Genomic DNA, 24,455 nt, shown 5'->3' with positions numbered 1-24,455 from the left:
TGGGGGAAGTGACAAGCCGTGTAGTAGCTGCTTGGAGGAGAGTAGGTATTGCTTCTCTGTTCACACTGCTCATAGAGGCATCCATAACAAGTGAGCAGCAAAAGCTTGTAAGAGCCACTTGCAGGGTTTTTTCCTTGTGTTTCCTTAGTAGCTAGTCGATTTTGAAGAAGAAAATATTTTCTCTTTTGATAGGAAGTACAGGAAGATGGAAAAGATGAGAGATCCCACCGTTTGCAGAGCAAGCTCTGAACCTAATTAAGACGAGAGGATTGTTGAATGCAATGTCAGAGTTTGAAAAGATGAAGGCTTATTCTGAATGACTGGAAGGGTTGAGGGCCGAACCTTATTTGTCTCTTGCGTTTAGTTTTGCTGGGGTCGCTTTCAGGATCCTTGCGGCTTGCCCGAGCCCGGCGCGGATGCTGCAGCCCCCGCTCTCCTTGCCCGGCCTGGGGACGGCGGTCCCGGGCGCCCCAGACCATCACGCCCCTTTGCTTTGCAAACGGATTTTTCGCAGAAACGAGGAGCTTGTGTTGAGGCAGCTAGAGCCCCGATTGCAGATGAAGCCCGGTGTTGGGAAAGAGCTGTTTCCACAGCACTCCCCGAGCTGCTGACCCACAGGGGGGAGGGGGGCGGCACCGGTCACCGGGAAAACCCGGCACGGGAGCGCGGGAATGGGAGCGGCGGCGGTCAGATAAGGAGAGGGAAACGAGCGCTGTCCTTCCCAGCCTGTAAACAAAAGGATAATGCAGAGAACGCAGCCGTGTTAATGTGGTTTTACGGCGGAGAGGGCTCAGTGCTGCTGCTGCGTGTGTTTGTCCAAGGACGGTTATAGGCTTGTCTTTATTTTAATATTTAATCTGCATGTGTGTTTGTTTTTCCTCTTTCCCGTAAGCTTCTAAACGCAGATCACATGGAGGAGTGGTGCGGGGAGGCTCGTTGGGATTGACCCTATCTGTAGGAGGTGGGCTGTCTTCTCCAGCACCTCGCTTCCCTGAGAAGGGTGCCAGCCTGTAGGGTGCACTCAGAGGTACGGGATGCAGGGATGGATGGATGGAACCAGAGTCAGGTCCAGGTAGTAAGGAAGAACCTCACACCACCAGCATCCTCAGCCGACAGTGGGGTGGGTACCAAAAACAGGGCATCAGGTTAATTGCACTTGTGGCAGTCAATCTGGGAAAGTCACGCTATGGGGAAGGAGAAATACATCGTAAAGGACTTCATTGGATAAACTTCTGCAAATTTCCTAGTTTCCCTTTTCGTTTTCATTGGGATTTCACACTAAAGTTTGTTTATGCTAGGTCTTCTGCCAGTGCTTAAAAAGGTCATCCAGAAGTTTGCTAATGTATTTGAGTTTCAAACATTGTGATTTGGGAGACTACTGAGAATTTTATGTTTTACTGAGAAACATATTCTGTTTAAAGAAAACTGTATTTTGTGCATAGAAAAGATTACTTCAACAAAAGTATTTTGGGTAGGTTTGAGAAAATATAATTCTGTAAAAATTGTCGATTTGCACAAGAGAGAGCTTATATAATCAGCATTGTTTGTTTAGTTTGCACTTTTTTCAAACTTTGTTTCTAACTACGTTAGAAAACTGAGAAGTTTTACTTCGAGAGTGGTTTGCAGTTATTTCGAAATGATGGAGAATCCATTTCTGTTTAATATTTAGAACAGAAGACTCTTGAGTATACAAACAAGCTTCTTGTAATTACCTTCTCAGAAAATAAGTATTTTGATTTGTGCAAATACATGTAAAAAACCATGCATTGAGTTATTCTTTAAGGATTTTGATTTGTGCAAAACACATGTTAAAAATCAGTCTGACTTCTTTCTTAAGGTCTGTAGCAGTAGTTATATTTTCATGTGGATAACTGCTTTAAGGAAAATTATCTGTATAATTTAAAGGTGGCTAGCTTCCATGTGTCATGTATTTCTCTGCTATTAGTAACTTGCCTCTGCTGTAGGAGTGCTTTGCTTTTGGAAGTCTCTGTCCATATTGTTCTGTCATGGCAAGAGACAGGAGTGCATCCTCAGCCACTGTCAAAACAGAACAGTTAAAATGTTGCTTGAAATTATCACTTCGTTTAGTTCTACTGTGTTCTGAAAATGTTCTGTTGCAAATATTTAGGAGTTGGAGAAACAATTGCCTTCATCTGATATGTAAATAAAATAATACTGTTATTGGTGGGTTAAAATTTGTTACTTGCTAATAACTAGCTTTTGTTCTTAAACTATGACTTTTTTGCTTAGAAATATGGACTGTGAATGGATTTAATTATTTATGGAGATGTTTACACTAATTTTTCTCATAAAGTATGAATTATTTATTCCAGTATATTTATGACAGATTAATCAACAATGATGTGACTTTTTATGGTGGATCTTAGTTCTGAAGTCAAAGTTGAAGTCAGATAGGAGTTTTGTTTCTGTTTCAGTGAGGTTAAGATTTTACCCTTTGCGTGTAATCCTGGAATTCTTAATTAATATTACCATTAAATTTAGTGGGTGTATAATAGGGAATTTTCTTTAATCTAAATCACCAGAGTGGGTTATCTTTAATTTTGTTTCCTTTTCCATTCACAGAGTGCTCTGTAGCTTCAACTTGCAGATGTTTCTAGTAGTTGGCCTAGTTTTCTAAAATTGAACAGATACTATATGTAATAATGCAAAAGACCTTGAGGGTTCTTTCCCTCATCTGTCAGTTTCTTTTGCCTTGATTTGTTTGAAGAAGTCATCATCTGTAATGCAGCTGCTTAAAATCATAATAAGGTGATTTTTGATAATAATGTTCTCCCTTTGCACTTGCCTTGTCAATTAGCTTTCAGTTTTGTGAGGGTTTTATGGTTGTACCTAAATAAAAAGCCTATCTTAAGAAATCTCTTTCTCTGTCTTTCTGATGGTGTTTTAGATTGTGGAAGACATAAACTTTGTTTCCTTTTTCTTTGGGATTACTTTACACAATGAATTGTATTATTAAGTTGTTTTTTTGACCTCCTCTTCATATGCCTACTGCCAAAAAGTTTTGGTTCTCAGAGCAACATGACAATGCTTGTCTCTTTAACAAAATTAATGCTCATTTTAAAATAACTTCTTGAAAGTATTAAAAGAACTATATGCTTTGTTAGAAATTTATACATCTTTTAAAGTCGTCTTTGAATAAATCCATTGTAGTAGTTTCTCTTACTGCTAAGTTCTGTAAGAACATCAAACCAACCGCAGAAAGAACTGAGCTACTTTTAATAACTTACATAGCTTGAATCTTTAACTCACACTTAAAATTAAAAATTTAAGGTTTTCTTTTAAATGTCTCAAAATTTACTTACTGTCTTTCAGATGGCACTTTGCAGGTGACCAAACCAAAATGGTTGGATCTGATCCTAGCAGTGCCACTAGTGAAACACAAAATGTAAACTGAAATTATCTAGGATTAAATGAAGCTTTAAATACTTTAAATTTTGCTGATTATATGGGTGTCAGCTTGTTACAAACAAATAGAATATCAAGACATCTATTAGAATATCAAGACATCTATTAGACTTTTTTTTTGCTTTATACTTAAAATTATGTTTAGCTATACTGCTCATAGGAAGAATGTCATGGTTTCTTTCAGTCATTTAAGATAAATTGTTATAGACCAAAATGAATGGTGGGTTTGTTCTAAAATGAACCAGTACAGTCATTGCTCAAGGCAGAGGAAATGCTTAGGTTGATGATTGCTTCTGATTACTTGATTTCTTTCAAGATAGCTACAGAGAGTAATGTTCGTTTTTAAGTAAGAAGAATAAAGGAGTGTTTGAGCAGAAAGAGTATTAGGGCTTGTTTTATATGGTGGGGTTGGTCTGTTTTTGTTGGGTTTTTTTTTGTTTTTTTTTTGTTTTTAAAGAGAGTCTAACATGGGTTTCTTTACACTTGGTTTACTCTTATTTTTAAGTAGTGTTAATTACACTGGAATGCTGAAGTGGTTTATAAGCTGAAACACAGCAAGCATCCACTGAAAAATTTAGCCAGTTACTGTATGCAATCTAACTTCCCTCCCTATTCAGCAGTTAAATGACAGCATAACTACATTCAGGTATTTTCTGTCTATAAGTTTTTCTCTAAAAGCACTATTAATATGTTTCTTTTTAAAGTAATAAACATCTAAAAAATGGTTGTATCTGTGGCTTTTTTCTTCTGAATTTGTTGAAATATAGTATACTTTTTACACTGGTTGTCCATATGTTTTTGTTCTTTGTGTCTGTGTTCATTGTGTTAGTCATGATACAGCAAATTTTGTGGAAGTTTTAACATTAAGTTGATACACAATGTGTAATAGCAATTTCAAGTGTATACGGTGACTGATTTGTTGAATTAGGATGTGTAATTTTGAAAGTTTCATAACTCTCTGGGTTTTTCTGTAGTTTCTTACAATGTTTGCTTTGAAGTGATCTGTGTATTCATGGAAATCAGTATTATCCCTTGAGTTTTCAGAAGATAGTGTAGTGACCTCCAAAGTTCAGATATGTTTTCTTTGTGTCTGTTGTCTGGCATGTAGTTATTTTTAAAGTTTTGTGTGTATGTGTGTAGGGGGTCAAAAGTGGCAGCTTTGAAAAGCCAAGTTCAGCTCAATAGTCCCGTTGTTACTGGTTGTTGAAAACACTGACTCTCCTGTAGCAGTTTTCAAAGGAAAACTTGTTTGTTTTTGTTGTTGTTTTGGTGTATTTTCATTTTTTTTGCACCTGTATTTGTGTCAACTGCCTTTAGCTATCTAGCACGTGTGTTTCTTGGATTAGTCAGTCTGCCAGGGCTCTGGAGAGCCAGCAGCAGTAAACAGAACCAGCAAAGGTGGCTCCCTCCCATTGTCTTTTAAATGCGAGCTATAAAGTAGCATGCATTTTCCACTTCATCTCTGTCAGCTTTGGAGGAAGCCAGGATTACTGGTTTAGATTGTATTTTCAGTTTCTACACTAATACATGTAGAATGAATCCCTTAGTTGTAAGGTCGTGTCAGTAGTTAGCACAAGCTTTTAAAACTTGGATATTACAAGCCTGATGCAAACCATAGAGAAACCAATGCAGAGATTGCTTACATCTTTACAGAGGGCCACTTGAAAGTATTTCCTAGTGTGTTAAAGTGCTAACACATCTAGTAATGTTTGAGGCTGGCTCAAAGACAGCAGTAGGTTGTAATCTCTGTGTAGCCAGTTAAACAGTAATGAGTAACTTTCCTGAAGAATAGGTGAGTGCCTGCTTATTTCCATGGAGTTATGCTATTGCTTGGTAGCTTAGGTGACAAATTGGATGCTAAACTGGGACTGTTTAGGAAAGATTTTCAATCTGATTATGAGAAATCCCTTTGGAAATTAATTTAAAAGACCAAGGACAATACTTGGAGTTCTGTTACTGTTTTTGCTTTTAAAAATACCTCAAAGCTTTCTTAATTGTTTTTATCAGTGATGATGACCCCAATTTGTGTATAGCTGTATCAGAAATAGTAATCTTAAAAAAACTAAGTTCTTGCTCACAGTGCAGGCAAATACTCTCTGGAAAGAGGCTTACTACAAGTGAACAGTGGGGAGATACTTTCCAAAATAAACATACTTGATGCTAGGATGATTTTTTTGTTTATTTTCAAATCCAGAATTGCCCATCTCAGTTAAACAAAAGTTACTTCAGAGTGTGTTTTTTATCTCAGTAAATCAATCACAAAAATAATTAGGGAAAAACAATTCAAGCCACAAACCTAAGCCCCCACCTCTGATGGTGACATCTACACTACAGAAGAGTAATGTAATAGCTTTATTGCATAGATTAGGAATGATTCAGTGTTTTGTTTACGTTATTTGTCAATCTCTTCAGCATCCTAGAGGAGAACACTTCCTTCCTGGCAGATGGCAGCCCCAGGGCCATGCACCTGCCATTACAAGCACTACACAGTAGTAATCTACCCCAGCATCGCTGTTGACAAGAGGCTAATGATTGGAGACTGTCTGCCTGACAGCCTAAACAAAGTAGGAACACATTTGTTCTTCAGTGAGGCTCTGAGAGATCTTAGGTAGGACAGGCAGGACAGTATGCTGAAGAATTATCACGGGACTTAGTTTAGGTCTCTTTGGTAGCGTGTGTAGCATGAGCCACTTGTAAGCTAATGATGTTTCCAAAAGCAGGCGGTGGTGTCTCAAGGAAGGGATTTTCTGTGTCTCTGGCAGTGTGATGTGCCACATGTCAGTGGCTCAGGGTTGGTCACTGCGGGGCTGTGTCCGTCCTCTGCAGCGCTGGCTGCCCTCGCTGCGAGTGCTTGGCTGCTACGTGGGGCCATGAGCACTCCTGGAAAGTCAGATTGTCTCTTGGTTTGAGTGGTGTGCTTGGTGTTTGCATAATGCATTCCTATTTCAATAATTTGATTTGTAATTTTACGTGTTTTCATTATGACACTAGACCACAGTCTCTTCTTCTATTTTTTGTTCAGTTCTATTATGCCTAAGTGTGCATTTGCTTTTCTTCTTTGGAACAAGTGTGGGCGATGTTTCTAGGGGACACTACCCAAGGCAAGGGTATCTTTGAACTAGGCCAGGATGTTCTTTGCTAAATTTAAAAACTACCCAAATATTACCCAGAGTTTGTAGGGTATTAAGCAGGATTACATGACGCACGGATTAGACATTGTTGAGCAGCTTGTTTTTGTTTGAAGGGGTCAGAAATGGAGGCACTGGGGCTCTAGTGTGATGCCAAAATAGCAAATTTGCTGAAAATCACAAACAGCAGAAGTTTCTTAGAAACAGTAGAGCACTTTGCAGAATTTTCCAAGCTTTTTCCAAGTGATGCTTTAGTAAAACTTGCTTGATATGTGCTGTGATATAAAACTCAGTGTTCTGTTGAGTTTCAGTTTCCAAATCTGTTTCACAGGTACTTTAAAGTAGACTAAGAAACACCACTGTAAGTGCAACTTGAGGCAGAGGACTTTGATTCTTTTCAGTCAAAGACAAATCAATAAATCATTCCAGTAACAGTGGGAAAATCATGTCAATGAAATAAGATCTAAGCTGGCTTTGATTAGTCTCTTGCATTGTGTCCACTGAGGCAGTATATTATTTTTAAAAGTGTTTATGACAGTCATGTCTACCTCATTAAATTGAGTGGCACTGTCAAGTTAAGGTAGGGAATCAGAATTATGAAGACTTTTTTTCTATGTTGGGTTGGTTTGGTTCTTGGTTTTTTTTTCTTTTTTTTTTTTTTGGTTGTTGTTTGTTTGCTTATTTGTGATTTTTTTTTTCTTTGTTTTGTTTGGTTTTGCTTTGAATCTAGACTTTTTCTCACTGGAATTCATTATATTGATTGAACAAGGCATAGACAATCTTTTGGGGCTGGGTTAGGCTTAACTCTTATGTAGAAGTCAGTGGTGTTGAATAGTTGCTCAAGAACAAGAAAACAATAATGTTTTTTGTTTAGTCTGCCTTCACTGACAGAGATAATTTAGGCTATAGAAACTTACTGGCAATAACTGGTAATGTTGCATTTTAGCATTATTTCAAAGAGTAAGAGTAGAATTGCCAGATGGATGCAAACCTCACCAGTTTTCTAGTTAATGCAAAACTTTTACATCACCACATTGACAGCTTCAAATACTGTGGTCTCTCCTGTGGTTGAATTACTGAGAAGTTATGGAGTGAATTTTTTATGCACTCTTTTTGCTAGTTCCTCTGGTAGTGATATTTCAAAAACTCCAGTGAGTTGTTTTTAGTTTACTCAAAAAGGCAAACCAAAATCAGGTGAAGTGTCTAACCAAAATTTTCACTTATACCTAAAAAAGTTTTCTTGTGATGGAATAATGAGATTTGGAATTGGAAGGTGGAGGTAGAGTTCTCCTGGAAGTCAGTTGCACTCAGTTGTGTTGTAACATCATTCATTTTTACATCATAAACATTTGGTAAAGTTTATAGGAGGGTGGACTTGCATCTTCTACAACAGCTTTCATTCCTGAGCAATTAGTTCTGCCAAAATGAATGAAATAGAACTATAATAATACCATCTCCTTAACATAGTGAAAGGAAAAATTACAATTTCATTGTAACAATCCTGTACGTAAACAATTAAGATTTGTCCTGGTGATTGCCAGGAAAGTTGTTTGTGAACTATGAAAAGTAATTTAATTAAAAATTGTTTACAACTATATTAGTTTTAATCTAGCATAAAACTTAAAGTATTTATGTTTGGATTTGGAGTCAGTCTTGTATAACAATACAAAGTTACATTATTTTCTGAATGTTGTAGTTGCAGAATTAGTGCTCATGACTTTAACAATAATTATAGAAAATTAACTATGTGGATGAGCATTAGGAATAAACATATATATATGTATGTATATAAATGACCCTGATGCACAGAATAATTGAAAGAATTTGCCATAAACTTAAAACTGTTAGTACTTACTGTTTTGCAATCCTAATAGTCTAGTAGTTACTCTCACAAATACCAGAGAAACTCTTAACATGCTCTAATGAGTGCTGGGATAATATTGCTTTCTTTTGGGTATCTGCAGAAAGGTGACTTATTATACAGTTCTGTTTTAATCTTCAAATGTCAAATGAAAATTCAGTAAAAATGAGCTTTTAACTGTAACCTTGAATGGTGTATTTTCATATAAATGGTAAATTGTGTGGTCTCTAAATAAATAAATAAATAGATGATAATTGGATGTTGAATGTTAGCCAATAGGATGATTTCCAACTACAAATGCACTGATGTATTTCAGCACTGTAAGTGATTCCTAGTTTAGGTCCTCTTTTCCCTCATACTACTCCTTCCTGCTGTAAGTGTGAATATTCAAGGGACAGTAAACCAAAGGGTTTGTAAGATGGGGTAGCATGAGATAGTGTATCTGTTAAAAAAAAAATAGAACTTGATAGTAGTGAAATATTATTGATTTTTAGTGGAGGTCAGATTCAGCCCTCAGGAAGTAAATTGATGGACATTTATTTTAGTACATGTGCACTTGACTCTGTGAGGAAGTTGAAACAACAGCTCAGATCTTGCAGCTTGAGCGAGCACAGTGGCACTGGTGTGGCTGAATGCAGAGGGAGCAGGGCTGTGCTGTGGATGAGCTGTCCATGTGGATGCTATCTTGTCACATTAAGAGAAAATGCTGCAGTATTTTCTATTTCTCTCATTTGCTTTCTCCTCATATTTTCAATTTTCTGTGTTCTCATAGATGGGCTGTTGTCGCTTTTACAGGGTGACAACATTTTAGCCTTACTGTTTTAAAAACACATACTGGGAGTTATTTCCATGATGTTTTGTGTCAAGTAGATTTGGGCTGGTATTCCTACTTTGCTAAAGTGTTCTACTCTACTTTGCTGAGAAATACTATTGAATTAGTGCAGCTTATGCTGTATCCTTATCACTTTCTTTGCAGTAAACTGTTAGATGGGAAGGATTCAGGGTGCATCCAGTGGAGCTGGCAACAATTGCATTCATTCAGTATAATCTGTGTTTCTTGCTTGAGAAAGAAAGTAAATATGGGTAAGAAGAGGACATAATTATATGCTTTTTGCTTTCACAAGTATCCTTAATAAGGCACAGGAGAAACAGAATTAAGGATTTATAACAATAACAAAGAAAAGGTGCTGGGACTTCAGAACATGTTCATAGGAAATAGTGAGTTATTTTGAGAAGTGATGCACAGGGAGACAACTTTAAACTCTCCACCCCTACTGGAATGAAGTTTGTGTATCCTGTCTTTAGTAGGGTGTCTTAACCCCTTTATCAGGCACTCATTTTTTGCCTGTCTTTTGAGGGATTTTCCAATTTGTTTTCTTTGGGTTACCTGAGTAGCTGATGCTTCATTCTACTCTGAAGACAAAGTTTTATTAAGTTCTGCTGAAGATGTCAAAACAGTGGACAAAGAAGTCTTTTATTGAATCCATATGTTTAATTTTTTTTGCAATCTTTTTTTTTTTTTTTTTTTTACCATGTAAACCCATTGTTTTATTGGGCTGTGAAGTGGCTTTATCTTATTCATTAGTGTAGCTAGGCTGTGTGTGTGTACCTGAGTAAGTTCTTAGGTTTGATTCCATAGTCAAACATTTTAGTATGTCTCAAAATACATTAACTTATTATTTGCATTAGATACACATTGTTTTCTTACTCCAGGTAAGAATTAACCTTGTTTGTGCTTGATACATAAAAACCTGTTGTTTCATATTTGGTAATTTTAAATTAATGCAGGAGCAAGAGGAACTTGTGTAAATTCTGATTTAGTTTAGGAAAAACATTGAAAATAAGTGGTACAGGATAGTATACAGTGGCTATGACTGTAATGGTTGGAATGAACAGCCTTACCATCTGTCTAAGTTTGAAATTCTGTTTCTTCATTGAATCATGAAGGTTTTTTCCTAGTAGGTGTGTCTTTATTCGTGTATATGGTGACAATATTCTTTAACTTCCCTGCTTCTGGAATGTGGTACTTTTAATTTGACAGAGATTTCCAAGATTTTTTGTAGTAGTGATGAGCTATTAATAGAGAAGCTCAGAACCATTTCTCCTCTTTGTCTTAGGTCATTTTTTTGGCCATTTGTAACCCCATAATAGTCTTTCTGGAATAGTAATAATTAATTTCTTCAATTAATTTTTAAGGTATTTTAGCTAAAAATAGCTGCTGGAAATAAGGACCTCTAATACAGTCCACAGAGTATGTTGTACTGTAATTTGAAAAGCTTTGATATCGAGAAGCTTGTTCATGCTGGGTTTATTTCCTATATCTTTTGTGGGCATGGTTATATAATTTTGTCCAAGACTTATTTCTGCTCTATACAAAAGTGTATCTGTGGTCTCAAACGTAGATTGAATCTGAATTTTATTTTTTTGATGATGATTGTTGGAGAGGCTGAGGCATCAAAGGGAAAGACACTCAAAATTGCTGTATCTTTTATTAGTGCCTCAGGTTGCTTGATTTTTTTTTCCTTATTGTAAACAAGCAGCTTGTGTTTGCTGTAGAAATGTTGTGGTAGGATTGTTTAGCCCAGACGGGATGGGATTATTTGCAAGCTGAGGGAGGATATTCCAGAGGAGGCAATTTATCTGTGTTTTTCTTAATAGGTTTTGTGAAATTCAGCTGTGCTGGGATCCTGTTTTGGTCTGGTGGACATGACTCTAATTAAAAAGGGAGAGAGGCTATAGGTTAACCCCAGGACATGGGAATCTTAAGGGACCTTCATGTATATGTCATAAGTGAAGCTGCTTCATGTCTTCTATATTGCAGATTGCAACTCAAATGTCTCCTGTATGTCCTAAGGGTCTGTGTTCCTGGTTTAGATTTCCAGGTATATGGTGGTTGTTTTTAATCTAGCCAATGCTGTTGCACTTTATGCAGAACTGTAGTAATAACTGTGTAATGCCCACATTTGCACCTTAGGAGTCTACCAAAAGACTCCTCTTCAGAGAAGGATCTGTCTTCTTCCATAAGTAGTCATTAAAAGGATACAGGTGTATTTTCAGCATTGAAGAGGCTGGTCAAAGCCTCTCGAGATTGGAGATGGGCACAAAACCACCCCCTTGATCATAGAGGGAGCCTGTATGCTTGGCATAATGGAGCATCTAACTTAGAGAGATCTGCAGCTTGTGAGATCAGCCTTGCTGTGCAGTGTCTTATTTTAAGCAGAAAGACTTGAAATAAGACTGATACTTGTATGTGGATCAGCTAACATAGTTATGTGTTCTTGTTTGACCTGGACTGTACTTTAGTTAGTTGATGATATATTGTACTTGTTAAGTAAATGTGAAATTAAAAGGGATTTGTGTTCTCTCCAGCTGTGCAGCTTCTGCACTGTTGACTGAACACTTTTCAGTATATTTCCTGGTCAATCACAATATGTGATTTATGCAACAGTATCAGGGCTTTGGCACTTGCAGGCAAACTTGGGCTTTAAAGGTGCAGATGCCTTGGGGGGGAAGTACTGGTGTTCTGCAAAGCATTTCTTCTGGCAGTGCCTGTGATCTTTCTGTTGTTCTAGAACAGCATCATAGCTTTATAAAATCTCAGCTACTGCATTATAGCCTACAGGAAATCATAGTTCCTTACTATGATATCCTGGGGTGTTCATTGCACCTATTACAGATGTCCTAAGCAGCTTTAAAGAGCTGGAGTGTTGGCAGTAGGAGAAAATGCATGCAGGTCTTGATGTGCTGGAAAGTCTCCCTGAAATTATGGGGAATTCTCTGCTAAGCATCGTGGGACTAGAGCCAATCTCTAAAGTATTCCATCTTAAGTGACAAAGATGGGTTTTAATCTGTTTTATAGAAACAGTCCTGGCAGCATAATAAAATTTCAAAAAGATGTGAGTGTCAGTTGTATAGTTGTGTGATCAGACATATTGCTGTAAGTAAAATGTATTTTTAAAAAATGCTATATTGGTACTAGTGAGCCTTTCTTAGAAAATTGAGTGTAATAATTGGTTGCTTATAAATATATTTTCTGGCAGCAAATGCAGGGAATCATAAAACGAATAATACACCTGTGTAAGAGCACTTGGGAGAGGAGGAAAAACCTGGTGAAACAGTCGAGTACACCTCTGTTTCTGTAAATACTTACTGAGAGCTCTTATTACAGACAAAAGTGTATTTTGCACTGGAACTAGTAATGTTGAAAGTAATTGACATGAATTTTTTGGATCTTTTTAAAGAAATCCCTTTGAAGCTTTGAGAAAAGTGCTGTGAAAGCACACTGCTCTGAGAGCATAGTATTTTTCATACTTTAACAGATTGGGGTTTTTTTTTGGTTTTTTTTTTGCTTGTTTCTTCTTGAGGGAGGTAGTATTTTCTACTGCAGTCTCATGGCTGAAAAAAATAATGGAATAAGTGCTGTTTTCTGAACTGAGATTGATTGCATGTCTCACATATTCTTGTTCCTGAGGGTGGGTAAACTTGGTGCTTTGCATTCACCTTGCCTTTCTTAAAAATGCAGAGCTTTAGTATCTGCTCTGTCTTGCAGAGCAAATCATTCTGGGCTTCACTTTCCTTCACTTTCTTTGCAGTAAACTATTAGATGAGGAGGATTTAAGGTGCATCCAGTGGAGCTGGCTACAATTGCATTCATTCAGTATAATCTGTGTTTCTTGCTTGAGAAAGAAAGTAAAATATGGGTCAGAAAGAGGACATAATTATATGCTTTCTGCTTTCACAAATTATTTTCTGACCAGTGTCCAGTTTCAAAACTTGTGTTCTCAGAAGATTTAACCACCTAAATTACTTTTCTAAACAGCTCACTAAGCTTTTTGCCTCTGCTTTCCAACAAAGTATTAGTTAGCATCTGTGAGTGATATGTAGATGATATTTATCATTTCCGTATGACAAAAATACATCTTTTCCTTTCATGTCTTAATATAATACCAACTTCTTTATGCAATGAAATCCTTGTCAACTACAGAAAGAAATGCTAATTCATCTCTGGATTAAAGTCAGAGTAAGAAGTTACAGATGCCCATATTTGTTTTTAAAATGCAACATAAAACTATTTTAAAATTTTTTTCTGTAATTTTTAGCAAAGTATTTCCTGCAAAGGAGAATAGAAGAAAATTTGTAAATAACAAATCCAAGTATCATTCTTGAGACATCATTTTGGTTTGGTTACTGAGACTGTTTGTTGAAGGAATAGAGGGGAATGTCTGCTGGGGGATTGTGTTAGAGTGGCTGCTTTTGAGAAGACTCATAGAGTGATAAGTATTAAGGCTGAAAAATGTGAAGGTGTTGAAATCAACAGGGTTGGGGCACCCTGCTAAATTTGTGATTCTGGCTTTCAGAAAGTATGCACTGTGCCAAATGCTGATAGTCTACAGTAGCAAAGAAGTTTAGAAGAGCTTGGCTCATGGTCTTTAACAGTCTGGCTTGTCCTTATAGGTAAATCATTAGAAAGTAAAGAGAACTTTGGGTAGTACCTCCATTTGCAAAATCCAAATCTTGGATTTTGTATGCAGCTGCTTTTGACCCACTGTCAGAGAGAGGAAACTGGATTAGGGGAGAGTGTAACCTGCTTCAATGCAGCACTTCTGTGTTGCATTGCTCACTTCACTAAATGGTTTCAGGGAGTGGTGATGTATTTTCATCATGGAACATGATGAAACTTCTTGCCTAGCTTCATCTTTTCCTCACTTCTCTGTTACTGACAGATTCACATTGACAAGGGTAAGACCATAAAAGATCTCTAGAAAAGTATTGTCAAAATTGGAAAACAGTCCTTTAAAATGTTTATCCTACTTTAGTTTGCTCAAGAGTTTTAAGTGGGGATGTGGCAAGAAGAGAAAGCTGTAGGGAAAAAGTTGCCTTCCTGTGCATGCCAGGTCATTCCTCTTATGCTTTCCCTGCTTTCTTTTTCTCTCACTTCTCTCCCTGTGTATCTTTTCTGCAAGAAGATGCATTCCTCTGGACATGTCTCCTAACCTGAAAGTCCAAAAGCTGCAGTAGCCAGCTACCCTTTAGTGTGTGAGCATCCAGTGTGTTTGGGTGGCAGGTGAGATGCCTAAGTGAATGTGTGTCCTGCCAGGGGTGTTTGTCTCCTTGGTAAGGCACCTGAAGGTCAGTTTACAGAACAGGAGGGGGGTTGACTGTGAAAGCTGGAGAGCCCTGTGTTTTAAAACATGCTGCTCTCTGGAAGATAAATGTCTTCCTCTAGGATTCTCTTGTAAATCTGAAGCCTCTTTTGATACTGAGTGCCTAAGCCCATTTGGCAGTGATGGAGGCAGGGATTAGTCTTTGAAAGAGTGCCTGGATGTAGTGTTTCTGTTCCCTCGCCACAATATTTATGCAGCAAGAGCACTTACCTGGGACTGACCAGTGTCCAGTACCTTTCTGACTGAAAAAAGATCTCAGTCCTCTTTTCCCCTTCACCACCTTATGGCATGTCTTAACCATATATTGTTGGGTGGAGTGCTCTTGTTCTTTCTTACTGCAGCTGTTTTTATGGAATAATTAGATATCCACTGTAATGGAAAGAGAGACTGAACATGAGTTCCCACAACTTACATGAGTCCTTATCCCGGTTCCTATGAATATTTAAATTTTTAATGTGAATATTTCTTCAATTTAACCAGTGGAAAAAATTACTTTTTATCCCAAGTCGGAGAGGGGGAAAAAGCATACTTTTAAGCTCTTTGAGAACACTCTAATGTTGTGTTTTAGGCATGTGTTTTCAGCCTAGTGGCTCAGGAGCAGTTCTTGAACTTTGGTATTTGTCCAATGTTACCTAGAATGGCAGTCAAGCTCTCACTTGTGGATCTCAACCAGAAGTTTGATTGTAGTGTTTTGTTTTTTTCCCCATCTCACTGTTACCTGCTGGAAATAGGACAATTAAGTTTGATGGCATTTCAGTTGGCAGTTGTGTGAGAATATCAAGCTCTGGTTCACAAGAGCTCTTCTTCCTTGTCAAAACTTGTTGATCTTGTTAATGACTACTGATATAAATTAGAACGGGCACAAATATGCCTTTGACATCCCAGCTGAGCAAACTTCCCAGCAGCTGTAAAGGTGTGTAAAAGGGTATCATCTCTGTTCCTAAAAGGTATACCAAGTTGTGTACCTCACAGAGTTTGAGACCTTTCAGAACTCTTATTTGTCAGAGCCCAATATAAAATAGGGCAGAAAAATTGTTGCTTAAAAGTCACTGTTTCTTTTCCTTGACTCTGAGGAGTTGGAATGGCTCACTCCTCATAGGGTGAGTAGGTCTGAAATGCAGAGGTACACACGGTTTGGTTGAATTTAGCTGAGTATTGCCCAGTATATGCTTTTGGGGCAGGCATGCTGATTCAGTTGCTGTTGTGTCTTCAGAGATGGGGTTGGTAGGTAGTTGTGTGCTAGTCACTGATCCCTTCCAGCCTTGCTCTTCGTCACTTGGAAGGTAAGCATGTTGTTTTGCAAGAATTCTGTCTCTTAAGAAACTTCCAGCCACACTTTGTGTGCAAAGTGGCATTGCTGGAGTTCCCACGTTGCTGGCAGGCTGCACCTGGGAGAAGCTGTGCTTTCTCCTTGGTGTAGTGAACAGAGCTGTGAATTCAAGCCAACAGCCCCACTGAGGCCATGCTTGTAGTGTTGGGTGGTGAATCTGCACTGATACGGGAAGAGGGTGATGGTTGTAAGGTGGGAGGCAATTTCACATGTATGATAATGGTGATCAACCAGGAGCATGACTTCTTGTTCCACCATGGCTAAAAGCTGTGTGTGTACTGTGGAGTGGCTCTTTGACTGGCTGCCACAGACACATCTCTCCAGTGGCAATTTTTCTGTGTATCTTCCACATCTGCTGCTGCTGCGTATGTGTTTCTGTCCTCCCAGTGGAAGGGCAGAAGGACTAAACATTTTTGTTGTCTAGCATTTTGTTTACTCAGAGAAAGCTGCTTGATTTTGTTTCATTTCATGTAATGCTTTTGAATGATTGTGTACGCAGCTGGCAAGGGAGAGGATAATTGAACGTATTTCAGATAGTACTATGTTGAGGGGTTTCTGTCCAATTTATTTTATCCCTAAGCATGGGATTAAATCCCATCTATACAAACTTGTTTAAAAGTAGACATTGGCTGTGGCTGTGAAATGAAGAGATATGATCACAGCTGTATTAAATTAATTCTGGGAAAAGTGAGCATGTCTAGTTTCTTAATTTTAAATTAGAAGTGCCTATATTTATTATAATTTACATGGAAAATGTATTTCTGGACCAGCACTAGAAATTCATTACAATTACATTTGTAAGTTTAATAGTTTTATTTTCCACATAATTACATTTGAATGTTTAGTTATTAGTACTACAAAATCTATAAGAACCTTGACAAAATTATATGAAACACAAATTATATCAAATTCTGAAGTCAACTAAGCATAGCCCACATTCTCATCTATACTTCTGCTATAGACTCAACTGCTTAAACTCCAATGCAAGATCATAGGTAAAATAAGTATTTATCATGTAAATATATGGCATCAAATACAAATAATTCTGGTTTTTAGTACCTTTGGTTGAAAATTGATGCTGATTAGAAATTCTGGGGGATTTGTCCATGAGTGCAGATGAGGATTTTGACCTCTTGACAGTATGCTTGGGCATACAAACCCAAAAGGTATTTGCAGGTGGTGACATGCAACATCTTTTTTCCAGACAATCTAGCAGTTTGTTTCCCACTTTAAAAGTTAATCTCTCCCCATGGTTATATTAATGCAGTTCAAAGTGATACTATTCTAACCATTTGACACAAGAGTTAAAAGTACTGTCAAGCTCATTTTAATATAGGTTACTGTGGATGCAGAATCCCTACTTTAACACTCTAAAGAAATTTAGTGATTTTTTTATTATTTGTCATGAAGAATCTGTGTTGACCAGATGCTCGCATTTTTAAATTCATAAAACAAGAGACATATCTGAACAACATCATGTACTGTTTCTTAGTGGAATAACATATCAAAAGAGCCTGGTTGCTTCGTGCAGCGTGTTTCAATTACAATCTACCATGACTTGTTTAAAAAAATAAAAATAATGTTGATTTTTCATTTCATGGTTTAACTTGTTTTTCTCATCAAATGTGGAAACATTTTACTTTGGATGGATATTATTTGTGAGCTTTGTAAACTTTCAGAGCACACTACTTCATGTTTTTCTGCAAAGTGTTGGTAAAGTGAATGTTTAAGCTCTGATTGAAACCTGTTCCTCTGAAAGTGTCTGTGCTCAGCTTTATTTGGTAAGAGTAGTCCTGCTAAGTGGAGCATGGGTTCTCTGGAATTACTTCTGGAGAGCCTTAGCTCAGCACATGAGTTGTTCTGTTATCTTTAGCAGGGTTACCTATGATGTTAAGTACAGTATTCATTGCATTGCTTAATGGGCCTTGGAGCCAGGTCAGGATTTGGTTCCCACTGTGTGCTTCCCAGTAGTACCCTGGGCTGCATCTGCGTTTGGGTGCTTGGCCAAGTTTGTGACCTTATGATGAGTGTGGCTCCTGTGATGCCTCAGTAAGGAAGCCCTTGGAGGCTGCGGTTCAGACCCCGTCTGGTTTCTGTCAGTGCCTGCTCAGCAGGGGTTTATTTCCATCAGGCCTGTTCCTTCCCTCTGCTCCACTCTGCCTGCAGACACAGGCTGCTGTGGGCATGGGCATGGTGCTGCCAAGGCACCAGGCTCCAACCTGTGGGGTGCCTTTGACCAATCTCCTGCCAGGAGCCCAGCCAGACAGTGGAAGCTTGAGTGCTGGGAAGGCAGTGTAACCTGCTGGTGGAGGCTGCACTGGCCCTTTCTGGGTGGCCAGCAGCTTTGCCCAGGGTCATCCATCTACTCTCAGGTGTCTGGTGTACCAAAGAGACCTCTCTGTGAGTGGGATTCAGTTCCTTGGGTTGTGCTGTCTAATGGCCTGGCCTGATGCCTGCAGATGTACGTGATGTTAGCCTCCAGCTTGGTTGTATCAATAGGATTGCTCTTCCAGGAAAAGTTAGTTAGCAGAATCACAGCCTTAATCGATTTGGCAGATGACATGGGGAGGAGGAACAAAGGGATAAAGCCACTGAGTGATTTGCCTGGAGTCAGGGCAGAAGCCTGCAGCAGAGCTGGGGGTTCTGTGTCCAATGCCTGATGTGCTCTGGCAGTCACACTGCCAGTGGAATAAATTTACTGATTACGAATAACTAGCAACGTGTTTTGCCACAAGCCACATGAATAACTGTTTCTGCCTGCGTGCTTGTTAGCAGATGAGAATTATTTTTAGAAATTAAAAAAAAATTAGTTTTGCTGCTTACTGACTTTGAAAATTAATAGGCAGAGTAGATTTTTAATTGACTAACCATTGTATTCTCTTCACAGTGTATTTAGCAAGTCTGTGAGTATTTGGTAGTTTCATAGCAGTTTGTGTGTGTGTTTATACTGTGATTTATTCTCTGAGAAGCACTGGTAGAATCAAATGACTTAAGTAGTTTTGGAAACTCGGCAGTGATCATGGATGCTTTATTAAGAAAAACTCAAAACCAAGAGGAAACCTCAGTATTGACACAGTGCTGGACTTTGTGTTTTGATTAGTGCATGCCCATGGGGAGTGAAGATACCAAAGAGTATGTTTGTGTGCTGTAGGAATTTTGAGTTCCTGTATTAAAGATGGTGTGTACTGCCGTGACTTGCTGTGTGAGCGGAAGGTTGACATGAGGCTTGAAATAAATAAAAGATAGTAGTCATTGAGGTAAAAATAAACATGATGTAGATTTTTTTTTTGTTTGGTTAGTTGTTTTATTTTTACTTTGGTATGGAACTTGCAATTTTCTTTTTCCAAGTAGGCTTCCTCTGAAGGTGGCATTGTTATTACATTGGTCAAGTGGTAACAGTAGTTATTTTTCCTTTATTGATTCAAAGCTTATTCAAAACATGATTCAAAGCTTATTGAAGTTGGAGGAAATAGTTTTATTATTGAAGACTATGTTTGAGGTGTTTTTTTGAGTTATAGGTCATCTTTATAGACTCATTGGATGATGTGTTTATTGCATCATAAGGTTTTAGGCTTGTGCCCACAATCCTATCATCTGCCTACAAAACCATGTCAGCTAAGTAGGGAAGTGCTTTGAAGCATCAGCCACTCCACCTCCTCCAGTTTAATTCTGCCTGGAGAGTACCTGCTGTACTGTAAGATCAATATCAGATGTACTCAGCTGCTCTTCCTTCATGTCTGCCCTACCCTGGCATACTTCTGGGACCATACTTGTTTGTATCCTTTGCGTTTTCCAGCAATTTCTCTACCTGAAGATCAGGATTTTTAGTTTTTTAAAAAATATTTTATTTGGCTTTCATTCTCACTTTGGGGAATGTAAATTTAGTTGCTGTGTTGGTTTCCATTTGAAGGAGGAAAGCAATAACACAGAGTTAGCAGGTACCTTTGAACACTCACTTGTTTGCCTACATGATGCATCTGTGGTACTTCCCTGGACAAAAATGGGAACAAAGTGGTTTGTTCAGTGTTTCTTCCTCAAATGAGGAATTGCTGCTGCCACCTAAGAGCTGTCCATCCTTTCCCCATGTTCACCCATACAGCCCTTTGGGATGGTGTTGGCAGATTTGGAGCTCCCCCCCAGATGCATCATAAGCCAGTTCTTGAGAACAAACAATGAAAACTCATTTACTGAAGATTGGACGGATAGATTTGACTTAGTTTCTGATCAGAAAAGGGGCATCAAGTAGGTGGCAGTGGGTGGGGACAATGAGGCACTTTCCTTTTGGTCTTGGCAAGCTATTAATTCATCTCAAGATGTGGCATGAAATAAAATCCCAAGTAATATCCCAAGTATTTGATCATATAGTGGCTCCAGTTGACTCCAGCAGGACTAATGCCTTGAGTAAACTTTAGCTGTCAGAGATTCAAAGCAATTTAGCAAGGCTTATGTGTGTTTCCAAGACATGTCAGCCTTTGTTTTTGTGTAAACTTGAAGGAAAAGGCTTTGTATTGGTTTATCAGAGCCTTACATGGATTGAAACTTGCACTGATAAGTGCTGGGCTTACTTTGACGTCCATGTTTTGTATCTAATTTATTTTGGTTCTGTGGTCCCAAAGGAATTAAAATATATAGGAATACTGACTTCCTGTATCAATACAGTCAAAGCTACAGACTTTTCTAAGTAACAGTGTTCCCAAAATGTTCCAAATAATTTGTTTTTAGAAAAACTCATGTAATACATCATCTAACTAAAATTTTCATTTAACTTGTAAACTTGGGGACCACATACAACAAAGAAAATTGCTAGAACTATTAAATTTTGATTTTTAATGGCTATGTTATCAAATCATTTTAATGCTGTGAGTTAATAAATAATAATGTTCCTTTGTGTGGTAGGCACATGCTATCCATTAATTCTTTGCAGTGAAGAAACACTACAAGAGTCAACTGCATTTTTTTAAAATAGAATGGGTCTCATTGTAATCAGTTTCTGTTTCACTGCATAATTCACCTTGACTGTTTAAAGCAGCTTTGTAGTCAGTAATTGGGAGAAGCCTCTTTCCTTTTACATACCTATTCATTTTTTTACTTCTGGAATAATAGTTGTTTAGTAAATCAAATAACTAAATTAAAAGAAGGTTCTTTCTATCCTTTGCTTATGTTTAAAAAAAAAAAAAAAGAGTTAAGCTTGTACCTAATTTCTCCAACCCCTTTTCCTTCCCACTGATGCAAAAAACTGTGATGGTTGCAATTTGAGTGGGGGAGAATTTGTGTCCTGCAGTTTGCTGACCTGAAGAGCCTTAGGTGAAAGGTTCTTAAAAATAGGGGGTGGTGTTGGATTGGGGAATACTCCCTTTATGGCCTTTGCAATCCCTTATGGTGTATACAAATATGAAAGCAATTATTGAACATCTGCTTTTTTTTTCAACGTGAAAACCCATTCTGAATCATCTCTCTGTGGTATTTTTTGTGTTGTCTGTATCATATATGAAGGAATTTTTTTGCAGTTTTGATTGACTTTCTTTCATTTTTCTTTTCAGAGTGAAGGAATTAGTTTTCTCATCATGACCTCAAACAACAGAGTACAACATTCAAAGAAGCTGCTCGGCATATACCTTTTTGTTTATTTGTTTTTTTGGTTTCTGTTTTTGGGAACTGAAGCTGCTTAACGTTTACTTTTTATTGTTGTTAGTGTTGGTCCTAGCAGTTGCATAACTGTTGTGGGCTAAACCATACAACAAATCTGGGAGGAAGGGAAGGCAACCTGCCTAACTCATTACCTGTCATGGCATCTGTGTTATCATTTTGCTGCTGTTTCGGCAGAAGTTGGAGATGCTCTTCAAATCATAGGAACTTTTCTGCCGGCCTCTTTAACTAATGGCCAATGCCTTCATTTTCTTTTTCTTCAAAGACAAACTGTATTTCTTCTCTGGCATATTAGGGGATTCTGTAACACCTGCTGAAGCAGCAAGATCTGGTATTTACTGGCATAATTTCAAGCCTACGACAGTACTACCTCAGTTCAAAGTAAAGCCGGATTTGCAGAGTTGGTGTCGACAGGAACTCCTTTATCTCTGTGCTGAGTCTCTCAAGAACGGTCGCCAGCCTTACTGAACTTGCAACTTGTACAGCTGCTGCTGCTGCTGGGTTTTGAATCACTAGCCCCAGGGTTTACTTCTCAGACAAAGCCTAAACAGGGCACTGAAAAGTCTAAAATGGGATGAAACTCTGTGAATCAGACTTGGACAGAGGATTCAGAGTAGTTAAAAAGTATAAAATGTGTAACTGAAGTAACATAAGTTAAAAACATCAACCTGTATTAGGGGTATCTCTGTACCTTTGACACACTTGTTTAATCCTCTCTATGTAGGTGTTTATGTAGGTACTTCAGATTGCAAAAGCCTTTTCTTCTATTTACAAGCTCACTTTTGTCAGCTAACTGTTCTTAGCTGCATTTCTTGTAACCAAAAATCCACATAAGCATGCTAGGAATGCAGGGATGATAATGGGTATCAGGCAGATTCAAGAGCTAATGTTAACACAGTATTATCTTGCCATCCATAGAGTCCTGATATTTGCCTTTTAGCAAGAAAGCACCATTGTAGCTGCAGGCACTACTACAGGGAAGAAGAACCATTGCAGTCACTTATCCTGAGTTTTTTTCAAGGCTAACTGCATCACATTTCCAGTGGCCTGAAAATCTGAGTGGTGTGGCAGCAACTGTCACAAAAGTGCATACAGCTGTTGCACCAGACTAGCAGAATGTCATGCCACCTTAGTTCTCCTTTGCTTGAAGTGTTTGTGTACATTTTAAGGGTACCCCACCAGTGCCTGCTCTGATAGACATGTAAGTATTACTAAGTTATGAGTTATGCGAGGCTCTTTCATTTTTTTTTTTCTTTAATCATTGTGCTTGGTGGACCCTGTACTTCACTTTTGACAATGCATTATCTTCTTTTGGGATTTTTTTTTTCTGAGGAAGACAAGAGTCAATGTCTTACAAATACAGCGAACGGCAATGCAGTCTTCCTGCTTACATGCTGAATTTTTAGAACTGAGGATTGTATTACAAGACAAAGATGAATGTAAACTAATTCCTTCCCTACTCCATGGCACACTTTATTTTTCAGTGTAATTTTTGGGGTCTTAAATCACAGCAGTGCATAGGTTAATACAATGTTAGATCTAAAATCAATTTAAATATCTGATCTGATGAGTTTTTATCTAATACTAATGCTATAAATGGTTCTAAGACATTCTAAAATGCTGCTTGTTCAAGTCTGGAACTAAAAAAATCCTGCATACCTTTGACATTTTCTGTCTGACCCCTCTCCACCCCCCACCAGCACTGAGTGTGGTACCTGCTGAATTCAGTGTTTTGAATGCCTCTATTTTCAAATATCCCTCTGAATCAATTAAGAAATCATGCCACTAAAACAAATGGCTAAACTGCATACAACAACTTAAAAAAAACCAACTTGACAAAATAATAAAATATTCTCTATCCTGTATATTTCACAAAGGCATATGCAATACTTACATTCTTAATTTAGTTTACAGAATGGAACCAAAATGTATAAATGTTATGTTTGCTAAAACTTCACAATGTATATTGGGTCTTTGTACATTTTGCCTGACTTACCTTAAATTTAAAATATTTTTTGCTATATAACGTTAACAGTTATTAAGCAGTGTTTTCTTTTTGGGTACATATTGTTTCTGGATATCAAGATGTTAAATATATTTCTTGCTATTGTGATATGACAAGAGACTTAACTTATCTTGCTGTGTCTTCCAATGTACACGCTGTATATAAGGATAAATGTGATGCTGCTGGAGACCAGAATAAATGGAACTAGAGTAGTGTATTGTATTTAGTCTGTATTGTTCATGGATGCTCTCCTTAATAGCCATATGCAATAAAATACATTATTTATGAAAGAAGTAAAGTACTTGTGTGCCTATTTTCTCTAGGGGTGAAGTGGTTTTTTCTGGTTGTTTACATAAAATCAGTTTTTCTCTCTTTTGAATGGAAACATGCTTTCTGTAAATAAATCTTACTGCACTGCACATACTTGTTTTGCTTTTAATTCCTAAAACATCATGGAATCATTTAAAATATTGTTTCAGTATAAAACAGTTGGTTTTATAAAAGTGAAGTTTGTGTATTGGAGGAAATAACTAGGAGCAGAAATCATCTCAATTTTTAATTCCAGTTTTAAAAGTGAGTGGAAGATTGTGGCAGTCTTTCTGGCAGCCTATGTAGTGAGAACAGGCTTGCCCTATGGAAGCTGTGTAGTCACTGCTGCTGGTACAAGGAGAGTGGGAACTGATGCTGTTTGGAGTTATCTCCTGCTGCTGGTTTGTGTGTAGGGAACCTGGGCTGCAGTCTGAGACACCACGGGCTCACTGTAGCCTGACTTGGTCAGTAGGAATGTCCCTCACACCTGACAGGACACCCTTTTTCTGTGTTCCTTGCATCCAGGAAAGTGATGGGTATGGGTCAGGCTCCCGACAGGGAATGTGGCAATGAGGGGCAGGGACAC

General features: G+C 38.0%; 1 protein-coding gene across 3 annotated transcripts in view; it reads left to right on the top strand.

Moving 5' to 3' along the window:
- Nucleotides 1-23,979, top strand: part of IRS2 (insulin receptor substrate 2) — a 28,536-nt gene extending 4,557 nt beyond the window's left edge. The window contains exon 2 of one of the 3 annotated variants that reach the window (XM_054655058.2): nucleotides 21,450-23,979. In XM_054655058.2, coding sequence (XP_054511033.1) covers nucleotides 21,450-21,454 — 5 coding nt within the window. In that variant the 3' untranslated portion in view covers nucleotides 21,455-23,979. Of the gene's footprint in view, nucleotides 1-192; nucleotides 4,155-21,449 lie in introns of those variants that run through there. The other 2 variants (XM_054655055.2, XM_054655057.2) reach the window with 2 other exon arrangements.
- The last annotated feature ends 476 nt before the right edge of the window (nucleotides 23,980-24,455 follow it).

Source organism: Agelaius phoeniceus, chromosome 2, assembly GCF_051311805.1.
Source record: "Agelaius phoeniceus isolate bAgePho1 chromosome 2, bAgePho1.hap1, whole genome shotgun sequence".
NCBI classification, from domain to species: Eukaryota; Metazoa; Chordata; class Aves; order Passeriformes; family Icteridae; genus Agelaius; species Agelaius phoeniceus.
This window is presented reverse-complemented; position numbering and strand designations above follow the sequence as displayed.